This window comes from Lycorma delicatula, chromosome 5 (assembly GCF_047948215.1).
Source record: "Lycorma delicatula isolate Av1 chromosome 5, ASM4794821v1, whole genome shotgun sequence".
In the NCBI taxonomy this organism is placed as follows: Eukaryota; Metazoa; Arthropoda; class Insecta; order Hemiptera; family Fulgoridae; genus Lycorma; species Lycorma delicatula.
In genome coordinates this window covers 179,307,339-179,324,975 of record NC_134459.1, presented here as the reverse complement: position 1 = coordinate 179,324,975, position 17,637 = coordinate 179,307,339, and the positions used below count along the sequence as shown (strand labels likewise).

Here is a 17,637-nt window from a genome sequence, read left to right as displayed (position 1 = left end):
TACTGAAGTGAAAGAACCCGTCCAATCTTGTCGATATCGTAAACATCGTCTTTCGTCTAAGTAAGAGTCGATTTTCGACTAACTAAACTACTAGAATGGCGGTAATTTCAAAGCAGCAAGTCGCAAACTTATTTTTTTTAATGATGCTGCGTTTATAGGTAAAATGCTTAATGTGAATAATACTCAAATTTTCTTTTAAATCTGTTTAATAAAATATCTAAAATTTCAACAGAACGATACATCAGTCATTAATCTATTAACCCATAAAAAATATTTTGAAGTCACACAAACACTCACATATTCTGCTTCCTAAGATGAGTGCCACATATTTTTGTAATTTACACTTCCATATGATTGGTCCATCACTGAATTTTAGCAATACATCACTTGTAGAAGGCTTGTAATTTTATCTCCATTTTCTTGAATTCAATCCCATAAATTATAATTGCTTTCAAATATCTGAGTATATTGTTTACTAATTTAAAGTATGCTTGAGCTTGTGCATCTTGAAGCTATAACTAAAGGCTAAATCTGGTCTGGTTCCCAACACTAAATACATTAAACTACCAATTTTTTCACAATAGCCATTTTTATCTTCTGCCAGTGATGAACCACCTGCCATCCATCCATGTTCAATAGGGATTGCTATAAATGGCTTTGCATCAGTCATGGCAAACTTTTTTAATATTTTATTCGAAAAGCAGTCTAAATCAAAAGTTTATCAGTTTTCATTCCCAAGTAACAGTCTACATCTCATGAAGTAATCTCAAAACAATGGGCCAATCTGATTATGAATTCATTGAATGTTTCCTCTTGTCATCTAACCCATCAAGTAGGAAAAACAGCATCAATTTTTCATTATAAAACATATAGATCTGTACAACTTTCCTTGTAAATTCCTAGTTCCAAGGAACTCAATTAGACATTTATACCAACATTTTTTTGTTGGTATAAACACCCAAAAAGCTCTCATGATTTCTAATCTGGCAACTGGAGTAAAAGTATCATTAAAATCATATTATTTTCTTTTGGTTGAAACCCCTAGCCACTAAACAAGGTTTTTTACTAAATAATTTCATCTTTTTATGAAAAAATCCATCTATTATCAATCAGGGTACTTTGAAACTGTAAATTCACTAATTCCCAAGTCTTATTTTTGTATAATGAATTCACTTCACTGTTCATTGCAGCTTCCCAATACTTAACCTCATTTGATTTCATACCTTCATCATAATTTATTGTTACTTCTTTCATCAATATAACTTTTGGATTCTGTTGAAATGATTCACCACGACAGCATGCTGGTTCTTGAATTTGCTGTCTATTCCTTAGATTAAAATGATGCTTTTGATTATTATCAATTTGTATCAAACGATGCAATTATTATCAATACAGGCTTTTACAAAAGCCTGTATTCCAGAGATGATGTTAAAATGACTTTGAAGGAATAGGAGAAGTTGATTTCGACACTGAAGAGAATAGTAATATTTTCAAGGAGCCGTGTATAGTCCAGCATAATACAATTTTTTTCTAAACACAGTATTTAAATTAATAAATTGTATTTTATTTTTTATTCTAACATCTTAAATTTTAATAATTTATAGTTATATACATGCAAATAAAGTATGTTTAAACTCTTTGTTGGGTCTGTTTATATAAATTATATTCTAGTGATCATTGTTTAAAATAAAAGGAACCAAGTATAATTTTGATTCATAATAGGTCTATTTTTAAGGAAAAGATTAAAATTTTCATTCAATAAACTAAATAAAAATGTTTTTTTTTTAGCAATTAACAACAATCTATGAGCATAAACGTAATTAGTTTATTTTATACACTGTTGGACATTGAGAAGTAGTGGGAGAATTCGTAATAAGGTTTGGTTGTAACCGATCATTAATGCAGTCATGTTTAGCACTTGTGAGCAAGATCCTCCACTCTGCAAGTCAGTTGCATTTAGTATTTGTCATGAGCAACATTGGCTTTGCTCTGCCAGCAAGCAGTCGCACTTAGTGTCTGTGTTGTAACATGGCTCCGCTCTGTCAGCGAGTGTATTGTTATTTGTAATTATCATGTCTTATGGCTTGGTGAATCTTGCTATTAAATATAGTTTATCTTACATATATCAAGTACCTTTATTCTCATACTGATCCAAGGGATTGTTCCAGCCCTAGCATTATTCTATACAGTCCACTATCTCAAAATCAACATAAATTTTCTACCTAAATGGTATCATCCTATCAATCATTACATTACATATTACCTCAACTCGATTATATTATTACTTCAGTTCCTAACTCCACATACACCACAAAAACTTTTGATAGCTTTTTTCTCGGTTGACTCAACAAGTTGTTCAAATTTTGCTCTGTGTAATAAATCTGATAATAATCAGTAGAATACAGCAGGTTCTTTACAAATTATAAGATTTTTTTATAATATTAGACTGGAATATTTATATTATTTCAGATCAATGAATAAAACTGTGAGAATTCTATTTTTGGATTTAGTAACCGGCATCTATTTTTTATATGAGAAACTGAATTGCACGTTAGTTCCTCAATTACATTTAGATGTGACAAATTTCCCACCATCTGCACAACAAATGATGAATACACACCTAAGGTACAGAAATCACTAACTTTAAATAAGTGGGTAACAAACATACAGACTAGCAAGTCTTTTAATAAATATAAAACCGTAGAAGATTAAAAAGCAAAAAATGTCTAATCCAACTATACAGACTACTTCTAAAATTAATTTTTTTTAATCGACAATTCAATTTTAGAACGATTACAGACCGGGAAAGTATTCTTTTGCAGTCCAAATTAATACCTTATGTGGTACATTTGGCAAAAAAAAATTTAACTTGCATAAACAAGCAAGTGCTTACTGCAAATGTAATATGCCATCTGTATCCAGGTGGTACATGAGCTTTGTTCTCTAACATAACAAGGATAGAGAAGCTTTGTCACTAGTGCAGAAAGGGTTAACTAATAAGTGCAAACACATATAATATTTGAAACATCAATTGAAAACAGAAAACTTCAAATATTCTGTGCCTGTCTATTATTTAATACTTTCTAACTGAAACACGAGTAGGTTACCCTCTACCGATAACACACAACAATTCTACTAACACAATTGTGGACTGCCTTTCATGTGCTGTCTCTTTGTAGAAAATGTTTACTATAATTAAAAGTACATGAATAAAACAACAGTTAAAGAGACAAATGACTAGAAAAATGATTATTTATTCAATGACACAAACTAATGCTATTTTTTAACATAACCCTTGTGGCTATATTTTAGCGCTTGTCCCGTCTTTCTTACTGCAGTATTAAGAATTGCTCACCTGTGACAGATCTTGAGTTATGTTCTTGGATCCTCATTGCTGCTAAATTCAGTGCTACGTAAAAACTCTTAGGATTAAATAAAAAAAAATATATCTGATGGTGTGAGATCAGTACTGTAAAGGTGGATGTGGCAACATTTCCTGAACCGACTTTGTAGCTTTTAAGTGGTATGGAGGTAGGCGTTATACAGAAGAATTATGCCTTTGAGAGAAGAAATGTATCCTCCTTACTGTTGGTTTCACTTTATTTTCTAGCATTTTACAATAGTACTCACTGTTGATTGTACATTGTTCTTTAAAATAATGTCAAAAAGTTGGACCTTTGTAGTTTAAAAACACTGTTAGCATCACTTTACTGACTGACAAGTAGATTTTGAACTTTTCCCTGGTGGGTGAAACCAGATATTTCTATTCTGTACTCTGACAATTCGATTCTGTAGCAAAATGATGAATTCAAGTTATTATGCGATCTGAAAAAGTATTTCCTTCTACAAAAAGCTGTTGTTTAATTTCCATTCAAATGTGAATTCAGGTATCTTTGTGATTTTGAGTTATATAAATTCTTTTTGAACAGTTTCAGAATTTTTCTCCCCTGATATTTTTTATTTCAGCACTGCTGACTTGAATATCAGCCAGTTTCAGTTTATTCTGTTAAAAACTTCCTTACTGTTGCCATTTGTCTCTCTAATTATCGAACGATCCTCATATATTTTTCTTGAAGGTTATGACATTTTAAAAATATATTTATTTCATTTAAAGAGATTACCTATTATTTATTAGACTGTAAATTCATTTAATCTCATATAAGCATCTTAAAAAGTTTATAGCTATAAGTTAATTTGTATTATCATAATCGTTTAAAACTAGTACATTAATAAAACAAAATTTTTTCAAAATATAAAATCATACGTGAAAACTAATTAGATTATTATATATATTACTTTTTATCTTCTACAAATATGTTTACCATAAATTAAACCCAAATAAATTCTTTGTACACTTTTACAAATGTTGCCTACAAAAAAATTCAATCGGACACAGCTTATATAGTTTAGCTAAATCAAATCATTGTTAACCTGCAACAGTTGTAAAAAGTCGACCTTTCATTCTAATTTTTAGGACATATTAACTCAGATGTTTATAAGGTAAAGGTGTTTCACCAAACTCATCTAGCAATTAACTCAGAGCGTTTGGCCTTTATAACTGACACTGGAGTAATACAGAATAAATAACAAACAGAAACATGAAAAAACAAATTTACGATAAAAATAACAGATTTACTCAAATTACAAAATTATGAAAAATTAATTACAAAATTTACTTTTAAATACAATTTTTTGTTTGTTTTACCAATAATTTATACAGCTCTAGTTACTTTTTATAACAAGATTCTACAGGAAACCTTAGAAGTATCCAAAGAATGCAATTCATTGTAGTAGCTGGTTTAGCATGATAATTAATCATATATTCCATAAAAATCTGTTGAACTAATCCCTTCTTGTGAATAGTCTTAAAATCAACAATTTTCAGAATCTTATATGAAAATTGCTGTAGTTGACAAAAAGCTTTTAGCATTAAACTGTAGTAGCAATGTTAAAAGTGATGAATTAAATTAGCATAAATTATTAAAATGTTCAACTACATACATTTATAGTTAAGTTAGCTTAATTTATACTTCACAAAAAGTATATACACAAACTAATTTTCTTGAAATATTGTTTTAATATAAGGATATTATTTAACAAATTTCACTAAAAATACTTTAAAATGGCCTAAGGGACAAAGTGTTAGCATGTTTAAATATATGAAACATAATTATAGCATTCTTTTTATTAATACGATATATTTATATTTTACAATGTAAAGATGCAAGAGATTTAATTTAAAACACACAGAAATAGTTTTAATGTCAGTAGAATTTAATTATTATGTAATGAGATGGTTTCAGTGCTACATTACAGAAATAATGGAAATAAATAAGTAAATTTAATATAATGTTTGTATCTAAGACTACTGTAATTGTCCCAACATAAAGATGTTGCTTTTATTTAATTTTATTACTAATACTACATTTAAATTGTTCAATATATTCTTTAAAGGAACGGCCACTTGGTAGTTTTTCATCAGAGAGTGCTTTGTTAATAAAAATGTCACTATCCCTAAAACAGAAAAATTGAATTATAATTATGACAATAAATAAACAAAATAAATTATATATAACATGCATAAGTAAAAGTTCTAGTTTTACAGTAAAAAATAAAAAGCTGAAAAAAGCTCTATAAATTTCAGAGGGCTTCACCCTCAATAGACTACTTTTAAAAAGAAAAAAAATTGAAGTATATAAATGTGTAAATAAAGAATTATGTAAAAAATCGATTCTACTCTTTGAGTAAAATTTTGAGGTACAAAAAATATCACGATTTATCTCTCAATCTGTTCACAGATTGAATTGTATTCGCTGTACGAATGATTATGATTCGCTATACTATGATTAGAAGTCGCTGTACGTAATTTTCATAAAAATCAATTAATCCAGTCTGAAGATATCAAGCAAAATGGTAATTGACGAAAAAAGCAAAACAATTTGACTTGAGGCGAAATAAAAAATGAAATTTTTTAATTCTGTGCAGCATTTCTTTTATTTCATATAAGAGGTGATTTATTTTGTTTGGAAATGACTAAAAGTGATTTGGATTAAATTTTGCATTAAAAATGTATTAAATGGTGAAGATGTAAAAGAAGTCTTTTGGAAAGGATGTTATGCCAACACAAAGAGATTCAAGGTCGTGAAAATGACAAAAAAGTGGATGTAACACATCAACTGATGAGAATATCAACAAAAGCATGACATTATGATCAATAATCATTGAATAACTAACAAGAGAAGTTGCTGAAAAAATGTGAATCCCTTATGATGTGTATAACAATCTTCACTAACATTTTGGGTATGAAATGAATAGTAGCAAACTTTGTCTCAAAACTGTTGACAACAAATATAACAATGCAGAATGATTGTCAACTGAAATCATTGAACATTTAAAACTACTCTAACATGTCAAAACAATTGACAAAATTTGGGTGAATGATTATGATATTGAAAGATAAATCCAATGGAAGTTTTCTGAAAAACCAAGATTGAAATAGCATGCAAAGTTTAATCAAATTTTAAGGTTCTCCTTACTGTTTTTTTTTTTAATGCAATGGCACTGTCTCTATTATAAATTCTTAGCACAAAGTTATACTGTTAACAAACAGCACTATTTACCAATTTTATGTTGTTCACTTGAGGCAAACTTAAGAAAATAAACACAAATATAGGAAAACAATTCTTAGATTCGGCATCATGATAAATATCCAGGTCAGATTTCACTATTAATTCATGATTAGTTAGCAAAAAATAACATCATACTGAAGCTGTAGCCTCTGTATTTTCCAGATATGGCACACTGTAACTTTTTCAGGTTCCCATTGATTAAGAGAACGTTAAAAGAACAATTCGTAACAATACATGAAATAAAGAAAAAAATCACAAGATGAACTTAAAGCTACGTCAAAAAATCTGATATGGACACCACATGACTTCCTTGTACAACTTACGGAGAATATTATCAGATAATATCAGAGGAGTAATGAACTAAAAGATAAGAATTTGCAATTTATTACAGATCGGGCATGTATGCCTCAGTGTATATGTTGTTCTTGTGAAGTCTATTTTTCAGTCACTCTGTAGTTACCTTTAATGTAGATAAAATTTCACAGAAATTACAGAATAATTAATTAAAATTAAGCAGCGATTAAACTAGAAAATCCAAAAATAATAAGATTCTAAATTATAATTTTTAATTAATAATAAATAATCAGAATAAGTAATCAGTTGATTTCATCAACTCTATTACATATACACATATGTAATAATGAATGCCTATTAAATTGCATATACACATGTTTAATAGTACATAAAATTTCATTTCACTAATAACTTCTGATTTTTTTCATATTTTTTTTTATTGTTATAATTGAATAATTATTTATTATAAAGATTTTTATTACAATCACGGGTTAATGGTTATTAATAAATCAATATATTTAATTTAAAAAACAAAATGTTAAAAAAAGTTAAAAATAAAGAACAGATGAAGTTTGATTCAAACATGTGCCTTCCCCTTATAGATCCACATATTTCATTAGGCTATAAACTCTGGAACCAATGAAAATAAGTACCACTTACGATATATTGTTGAAAAGGTTACAATGAAGGCTTATTACTGCAGTTAAGAAAAAGTACAAAATCCAATTTTTTTTTGATTTTGGGCTCTTGTGGTTCAGTCAATTGCAAAATCAAAAGGGGGAGGTGCACAACTCGATATTACAACCGTCCTAAATCCAAAATTTCAACATACTATGACTAATCATTTTTGAGTTATGCGAGATACATAGATATATACGTTCATACACATGTCACACCGAAACTAGTCAAAATGGATACTTCCATTGAAATCTGAAAACCGAAATTTTTTCCACAAAGTTTTGAGGACTAAGTGTGTCACATTTCTGTCTGACTACCTAGAAGGTTAGTATCAATATAGAAAAAAAAACATAAATTCTTTTTGATAAAAATTAAAATGAATTATTATTTTGAGCTGGAATGCCAATTGCCAAAGCCATTTATGATCTGTTTCCTATATATAATCAAAGTCAGAATGTTTCTGATATTGGGATTATTTAATAGCTAACAATCATAGCAGTAAATGCCATTTAAAATAAAAAGTAACTCGGCCAGTGCTAGAAAGCCTTGATTTTTCTGAATGGAATGCTGAGGTTCTAAATAAGTACATTTTCAAAGGTTAGATTTTTGATAAACACAAGAAAGAGCATTCTTTATTTAAACTGGGAAAAGATTTACTTATAAAGCTGAGATATGATCATGTAATTCAATATTTCACCGACTGTTTAATGGGAAAATATAAAACACACTGACAAATTAACACAGTAGTAGAATTATTTGATAAGGGTGTAATATGTGACTCTTATTACAACTTATCAGTCTATATAAGTCCTTTGCAATGAAGTGATTCATGTTTCATGTTACATCATAATATGAAACTGAATTATACTACATATTATAAAAATAGATTTATAAAAAAAAATTATACAAAAAATTTATTTTATATATTAAATTAAAAAAAAAAAGAAAGGAATTTATATATAGTATAAATAAAAAAATATCTATTATATTGAAACAGGACCAGTATAATGAATTTCTGGTAATTATGTATTAACGCCACCGCAGCTATAGCTTTATTTAAAAACAAAGTAGTCAATCGGATTTCGGTGGAAAATGGGCCGAAACAGATTCAAAACAGAATATAAATGGTTATTTATATTTATTTATTTTAAAAATATAATTTAATCAAACTTAACCTACGCTCGCTAACCTTGACTAATTAACACCGTAATTTTTTGAGTATTTATTTAATAAATTCAGTAATTATTGCAATTTGATTATTTAAATAATAAATAATTGTAATTACTGAATTTATTAAATAAATATTCAAAAACTTACGGTGTTAATTAGTCAAGGTTAGCGAGCGTAGGTTAAGTTTGGTTAAATTATATTTATAAAAGAAATATTTATTTATTTATGTTAAACTCTATATCGGCCCATTTTCCACCGAAATCCGATTGACTACTTTGTTTTTAAATAAAGCTGTAGCTGCGGTGGCGTTAATACGTAAGTACCGAATTTCTTCTAATTGAGAAGAAAGAGAAAATATTAATGAAAAGAAGTATCTAGAAGAAACTAAAAAGGATTCTATATCAGAGCAACAGGTCCGTTTAACAATCTATTTTTTTAAAATACAGACAAAATTTGGTGACTGCAATATCAGTATGTGGTAAGGGGTGAAGAGTAAGTCATGAGTATTCCATGTGGACAAGGGGGTGAATGCAGGAAGTTATTCGGTGAGTTACTGGTAAATAATAGTGGAAGTGACAGATTCTACTCATTAATAAAGCGGAGGGTAGTTAAATTGTACGAACTTCAGATTGTTATATTGTTAATGCAATATTAGTTTCTATCAGTCATTTTAATGTTTTTAGTAAATTGGACTATATTCTGGTTTTTGTAACTGACATCAAATAAATCTTGTCCTTTTTATTTGAATTACTATTTTGTATGTTATATCTATTTACTGCCATTATTAAGATCAGGTACTGTTCTCAATTCCAATACTAATGAAATATTTCACAGCTTGATGTATTTTTTCGTAATGAAATACACATTATATTAACAATAATAAACAAATTAACTGAAAATTGGTAATATTGTTTTATTAAATTTTACTTCACAATTATTATTCAACATTTTTATAAAGACGAACTTAAATGTGTTTGACAATAATAACATGAATAGTTTGATAAAAATACAAATTATATTAAAAATTAAATTGACATAAAAATCATTTTTTTTAAGAATTGACTTTTTTATTATTAAACTTTTATACATTATTATTATTATTATTTTTATAATGTTAAAGGTGATTTTATACAACATTAGCTGACAGATAAAACAATCTTTGTCAATGAACAATATTACCAAGAAATCAAGTTAGTTTCATGAAACAGTTTTCTGCTGTGTAAAACCTAAAGTGTTATCGACAGTTTTCATAAAATTTTATATCAGGCTGTGTATACAGCATTGGTTACCGTCAATACAAAAAAAAAATTAAACATGAAAATTTGCAGTACATTTGATACTATAATGGAAAGAATCCTTATAATTCCTGTTCAACCAATGCAACCATAACCTTTTCAATATAAGTACAAGTGACAGATAGTACTTTTAATTCTCCTTCTGCAATTAAAAAAATTTGTGATCGATGAAACCTGTGAAACAGTACCGTAAGATGTGAATTGATTAGGCATGTCATATTATTACATGAAATTCTAAATTATTAATCTAATAGAGTAATGAACTCCTCCTAATTTACATAATACATCATATACTAGCAGTATTATATTCTATCAAATGCCAGAAATCTGATACAGACCAAGTCATGAGCACAACTATAATCTCACCGGCTGATTGGTTGTATTCTTAAGATACTATTATTAATTACTGGTTTTTGGAGATCGATTACAGTTAGGTGAAAGTGCTTGAAAACTATGTAGGGTTTATAATAATGCATTAATCACTAAAAAAAAAACAACCAAAAAACTTTTTAAAAAAACTTACCATAATAATAAATAATCACAGCCTATTTCACACGCTTGATTTGCAGAACCTATAATCATTTTAATATTTTCCTTAATATCTGCAAGTTCTTCTTCACATTCATTTTCACATATTTTTTTTGATTTCAGCTTCTTTTCATCACTATCTACAATAAAATGTTATATATTAATAAAAATCACATATTCTATTTCTTAAATAACAGAACAGCAGCAGGAATAAAAAATTCACTCGCTGAAAAATATTGAGGGAGATTACCATTCTGGTGACTTTTAAGACATGTCAGCTTTTATAAAGATTCTACATCTAACCGTGATCGTTTGAAGTTATTTTGGGGCTACTACTAAAAATAAGAATAAATTTTCAGATTACAAAAGCGGGTGATCTGATCTTTGTGTGATAATGGACTGATATATAGAATATTAATTCTGTGATTTTCATGCATCTGTATTTATGAATGTACTACACCTTTGCAAAAAAATTCACCAGTATCAAGCTAAAAAAGATATATTTTTATGTTACACAACTTAAAATTTCAGCCTAGAAGAAGGGAAGTTTTAAGTTCAACATATGCAATTGTTATTTTTAATAAATTACCTTATGATTTTCAAATAATAGTAATTAGATAATAAATCATCATTTTATATTTAATTGTTTAATGCGCATCTAAATGTGTACTCAAAATATTCAACAATTAGAAATATTGAGGACAAGGTGAGACTATTAACAGCAGGTAGCAGCAAAATTTGAGAAAAATGGAATGAATACTATATACTACTCTAATTTTACAAACATTTTATATAGAATACTATATAAAAATTCCAGGTTAAATTAACATGAAAGAAATTCTACAAGATACATCATTGATGAGGCATAAGGATGGATTAGCATAGAAAAAGGATACAGGGGATTATCATCAACGGTTTATAAGATAGGCTACATCCAGCATCGAAGATGTAAGGGACAGATTTAAAATAGAAAGAGTAGTAAGGCAAGGAGTTATACTATCACCAAAATGTTATACAGTTGTCTTAGGTTTGCAATAAAAAATACAAATTGGGAAAGAAAAACAGTGATTATTAACACAACTTAGGTAAATGATTTTCATTACAGTAATTACAGTTCGGCTAAGAGCTAAAGAAAATGTTGAAAGATTTGGATGCGATGAAAAAAGAAAGTAATTACAAAACCCAGCAAAGATTAAGAGGTTTGTAGTTTAACTTTGGGACATGATATTACAGAACATGTAACCAACTGTGTCTGGGAAATTGTAGGTAAATTAAAATGTTTTTAAATATATTGTGACTAGTGCCAATATCTGTTTGAAAAATGCTTCTCTGCTAATAGCCTGGTAAGTTTACATTCAGACATTTTTTCATGCATTTTTTTATTAAACTTTAGAATAGTTTTTCAGAAGTACACAACATTATGTAACTTAAAAATATATAACTTAAAAATGTAACAAATTATGATCTTTTCACAAAATCTGTCTATAACAGAAATATTTTAACCATGTCATATTTTTTACAATTTATTGTGTATATATACATATATATTGTTGCCAAATGGCTTCAACGGCTTGTGGCACTTGCTAACCTTATGGTGGCCCTGAAAAGGGCTGTTGTCGTCGAATGGCTTCGATGATTTCTATTTCATAACCTTGTGGCGGCTGGAAGTTGGTCTCTGGTGAAGTCAGAGAGTTGCGGCTCGTCCGATGAAGTCCAGTGGGCTTTCCCTCCGCGGCAGTTGGGTCCCCACTACAGCGTGGCTGAGGCGGTTCTCCCCGAGTGATTCCATGCTGGGCCGGCTCCTGCGGCTGAGTCCACCGGCCAGAGCGATTGAAGCCCAGCGAGCTGGAACAGGAAGGTAGCATCCGTATCCAGCGACTCCCTTGGCGGTCTGGCCAAGCCTGCTGCTCCGGCGAGGATGTTGGTATCCGCCAGGAGGTTCCATGTTGAGTCGGCCGAGGAACTTCTTCTGTCTTGTTCCATCTTCTTCTTCTTCTCCAGGTGGTGGTCGATGATGAATTGCTATTTCACTCTTGTGCACGCTCTTTTACTGGAGCGCCGCTATCGTGGGAGTGATGCTTGTATCAGTGCATTCATATACTGTCCGCCCGCTCAAATCGTTGCTACCGTTATCGTCCGCTGATATTAAATTAGGCATATATGTGGTAACAATATATATATTAATTTATATTTAATAGATCAACCCTAAATACAGAACAACTGAAATAGGATGACCTACCTTATTTCATTACATAACAGAAGTGCTTTCACAAATTTGATTCTCATCATCAGCTCCATACATTATATATATTACAAAACCATCAAAAACCTGTAATCCATGACAACACACCGCCCATTCAATTATAATTTTATGTTTAAAAATTGTTTAATTAATTAAATTTAAAAAAAATTAAATTACATTTAACAAAAATATAAAAAAAAATTGCTTAAAATTACAAAGTAAAGTAAAATTAATGAAATGGCTAACACATGATTTTGCTTTACTTACATTTTTGTTTCATTTTAAAAGTTTTAATTTTTATTTTTGTTTTAATTACATTTTTACATTTTAATTTTGACTTGGTTAATTTAATTAATTGATCTTTGTAATTTTAAACAATTTTTATATATTTTATGTTTTTATCTCTAGTTGGGATTCTAATTTAACATTTTTAAAAATAATTTAATTAGTGTAAAAATATTTTTAACATAACATTATAATTGAATCGGCGGTGTATTGTCACTGATACAAGTTTTTGGTGGTTTTGTAATATATATATAATGTATGCAGCTGATGATGCGAATCAAATTTGCAAAGTGTTTCTGTTATGTAATGGAATAAGGTAAGTCATCCTATTTCAATTGTTCTGTACTTAGTTAGGGTTATCTATTACATATAAATTAATTTGTGTTGGCACAGAGAAGTATAGTTATTAAAAGAATTGCTTTAAAAAAAAATATATATATATATATATATATATATATATATACACACTTTACTTAAAATTATTTTTGATTTTAATTTTGACTTTTGAGTTTTAATTATAATTTGCTTTTATACCCTGACATATATTTTTACATACGTAAAAATTTTTACCAATTAATTTTTAATATAAATTTAAATTCATTTTTCGTATTTTTAATTTTGTTTTAATTTTTAATTTAACTGAATAAAAGTTTAAATTATAAAAAGATTAACGGTTTTAAATTTTAAATAAAATAAAAAAATGCATGATAATTTATCATATTTTATGAGGTTTGTAATGTAATTTGACATGAATATGTAATGCAGTTGATGATGCGAGTAAATCGCAAAAGTGCTCCTGCATATATAGTGGAATAAGGTAAGTCATCCTACTGTATTTATTTTGTACTTTGATTGATCAAATAAAATATATCTGTGTATAGTACAGAGGAGTGATTCTTAAAAAAAAAAAATATATATATATATATAAATACAAACACATATGAACATCCACATGGTTATATTAATTAATATTATAAAAAAATGAATGGAAAAAATTATAGTTAATTATCATATGCATAACTTGTTGTCATTATTTTAAAATTTATATTACATGGGTTCAAGTGAATAATAGTTTTTATCATAACTTCTAACATGAAATTACTGATCTTCAGTGATGAAAAAATTTTTCGTGCAAGACTGTGAATTGATGCAATGAGGGGGTTTAAAAAGTTTTTTGACAAATAAGGCACACTGGCAATGATAGATTTGTAGGATTTTCGATAAATCCATATTTAATACATTCAGCACTGTACTGCCGTTTCTTCATTTTTGGTTCCGACATGATTCTGACTTCACAAATACATAAAAATAAAAGAAACAATTACTGCCTTTATATAGGTTTGAAATGCAACACACAAGGAAAGGAATCGTTTGAAAGCTTAAGACTTTAGCTTTAATTTCTTTTTTTGTATGACTACGATTTTTCTGAACCAAAATATTCCACTTTAAAGAGAAAAGGCCACGTTTGCCTTTAATGCTGCATACCTCCCGATCTGAGTAACATATTGATACAAATAAATATGGAAATTAAAGGGTTTTATCTACCTTTAATGATAAATAGTGAGATCTTTAATGTAGCGTTGCAGTTTTTTGATTTTGTTCATTTTGCGCTGAGATAATGAAATCTTTAATGACTGAGACTGCAACATAATCTTGGGTTAAGCTGAGAGCGGGCGATACACGAGGAATTGAAATCTTTAAAGATTGAGACTGACACATCAGATTCATCCTTCACATTAATTTAGGTTAATTTTTCAGTTGAAAGCTTTGTTTTAATTATTGTTTTGTTATACTGAATATGTTACTCTATTGCTGTTATGTAACTATATACATACAATTGTAATTTTTCTGAAAGCAATTTTAATAAAAATACTTCCAAATATGATTAAACGTGTGTTTTAATTGGTTTCATTTAAAATGTAAGTTTCAACTATATAGGATATGCCACGTTTAAACATTTTGGAAGGTACTAGAAAATGTTTGATTCTCAATGTGGGCGGTGGGTGAAAAAGTTTGAGAATCAATGCTGTAGAGGTAGAAAGGTGTTAATATTTTCACTCAACATTAATATATGCAATGAGTTATGTAACATACACATTACAATAATTCAAGTTGAGGTGATAAAAGTATTAAGAATAAAAAAAAAAATAATATTTACTACTTTCTAATAATGCAAGAGCTACAGAATTCAAATCCAACACAAGCTGATTTAACACACTGATCCATATTTTGTCATGTAATAAATTATATGGAATTAACAGATGTTTCTTGCTGTTATAATAAACACGAACATCCTTAAAATTGTCATCAGTTTTCTGTAAAGCTTTTCTGTAACAAAAAATGAATATATTACTTAGAGATCAGTATACACAAATTAAGACAAAAATTACAATATTACAACTAATTAGGGTAAATGATACCCGTAAAAGGTTCTTACACACACACATATATATTTGTACACAGAGTGATTCACATAGTGTTACTGGCACTTTTCAAACTCATTCTACTAGTGAGAATATTGAAAAATGTTCAAATAACATGCATCTAGAAAAGCTCTGTTAATAAGTTACATCTAGCGAAATATTTGGTCGTGACTCCTTGGCAGACAATGAAATAAAACCATTCTACAATTCTAGGAACCCAAATTAAGGGATAAACTTGATGGTTTTAGATTTGAAAAAATAAATAAAACAGGTTGATCTAATCAAATAAATATATTTGTAAATAGTACAGAGGAGTACAATTCTTAAAAGAACCGATTCAAAAAATAAAAATATATATATATATATATATATATATATACACTGGGTGGCTGAAAAGAAACTTACACCTCCTCTAAAGTTTTTTTTATAATTGCGGTAACTGGATACAGTTTACAGCACTCTTCCTTATACCGAGGGGCTACTTAATGAACATTATTTCACTATTGGGCAACTCAAAAATTTCAAACAGGACCAATCATTTGATGTATCATTTTAAAGAGCTTGATGAGAGGAAAAAATACAACTAAGACTAAATTCTGATCGCCCAATGCAAAACGGTGGCCAAAAAATGTATTTGTTTCAGATAGCTAGAACTACAGTTGTACGCTTTCCATTTAATTTTTTTGTTATTTGAGGTATCCCGTTTATCTTTAGAAATCTGTAAGAGACTAACTTCTCTTTGATCAGAGAGGCTAACTTAGAAAAGCCTCAATTTAGGGTATTGCCCTTCAGGAGGGACTCAAAAGTTTTAAATGGGATACATGGTCAAAGGAAAGTTTGTTTAGAGGTCTAAACAAGCAAAACGGTATAAAAAAATTTAATTCGACCTATTTAAACCAAAATGGCAATCAAAAGTCATTATGTTAATTAAAAATTGATAAAAATTAATGATTAAAATTTTTCAAATAACTTCTTTTAAATAAACTTAGTCTTTAATTTAAATAATTAATTTTCTCATTTTTTAAAATTAAAATCTTATTTTATAAGAAACTTAAGAAAGTAATTTTTATTTCATAAGCGGTAATGTAAACAGCTGATCAACAATTAAATATAACAACAATAAATATAAATTTTTCAAAATTTATATTTATTGTGATTTTGTGCTAAGTAGCTAACAGATGCTGAAGTGTAACTGCACTGGTTTTATTTTTAAGTTTTGTGTTTTTTTTTTTAGTAAAATTAAAAAAACTTAATTTAAATTTGGATTTTTTTATACTATACTTTCAGTGATATTGAAGAATTGGTTATTTACATTTTTGCAATATTGTATTATCCTGAAAAAATTTTCCTAAATGACCTATTAGTTTTCCTATCAACCCTATTTTTATTTTTGCTAATGATGTTAAAAGCTGCTGAGAGAGTACACATAATTACTGAATGCTGAACATTTCCTGATATATGCACCAGACAGGTGCATCTACAGTTAGTAGATGCTCAGTGAAGAAGTACCTATGAAAATGTTTTTGAGGTTTATTACTGCACTAGCCGTGGCCTGTGACTTCGTCCGCGTTGGATTTATTCACTCGTTACAAATAGTACTTCATTGTGAAAATTGATTCGCAAAAATTAACGACTATATGATACATAGCTGAAACCGGAGACCTCGTCCGCGTCGGAATCACTTAATTTATTGAATATAGCTGCCCGGCCCGGCTTCGCACGGTTGGTTACCCATTTAAAAAAATAAGATATTTGTTGCAGTCGTTCAGGGTTTTGGGCCACTTGTTCAGCCGTTTCTGTGGTAAAATACACCCTTTGGCTGTTTTTTAAGTGGACGGCTAACTGCAAGACTGTAGGATGTCGCTCGTGAATGGGAAATTCTAAAATTCGCCAAACAGCTTCGGATGTACTTATGTAACGGCCATTTACATAGTTTTCCACTTCATCGTTTGGGTTTTTGACGCTAAAAGTAGCTTGGTCAGATCCTTTATAGATATATTTACAAATGTATTTGATGGCTTGAACTGAGTGGCAGTACTCGATATTTATGTGCGCGTTAAACATCCTACACAATAATGGAGAATAAGGGACAA

At 28.8% G+C, this 17,637-nt stretch overlaps 1 protein-coding gene across 3 annotated transcripts in view; it reads right to left on the bottom strand.

The window, feature by feature from the left end:
- Positions 1-4,649: 4,649 nt before the first annotated feature.
- LOC142324601 (uncharacterized) overlaps positions 4,650-17,637 on the bottom strand; it is a 74,627-nt gene continuing 61,639 nt past the window's right edge. Inside the window, exons 11-13 of one of the 3 annotated variants that reach the window (XM_075365445.1) lie at positions 15,283-15,449; positions 10,590-10,734; positions 4,650-5,514 (exon numbers count right to left, since the gene is read on the bottom strand). In XM_075365445.1, coding sequence (XP_075221560.1) covers positions 5,400-5,514; positions 10,590-10,734; positions 15,283-15,449 — 427 coding nt within the window. In that variant the 3' untranslated portion in view covers positions 4,650-5,399. Of the gene's footprint in view, positions 5,515-10,589; positions 10,735-15,279; positions 15,450-17,637 lie in introns of all 3 variants that reach the window. The other 2 variants (XM_075365446.1, XM_075365444.1) reach the window with 2 other exon arrangements.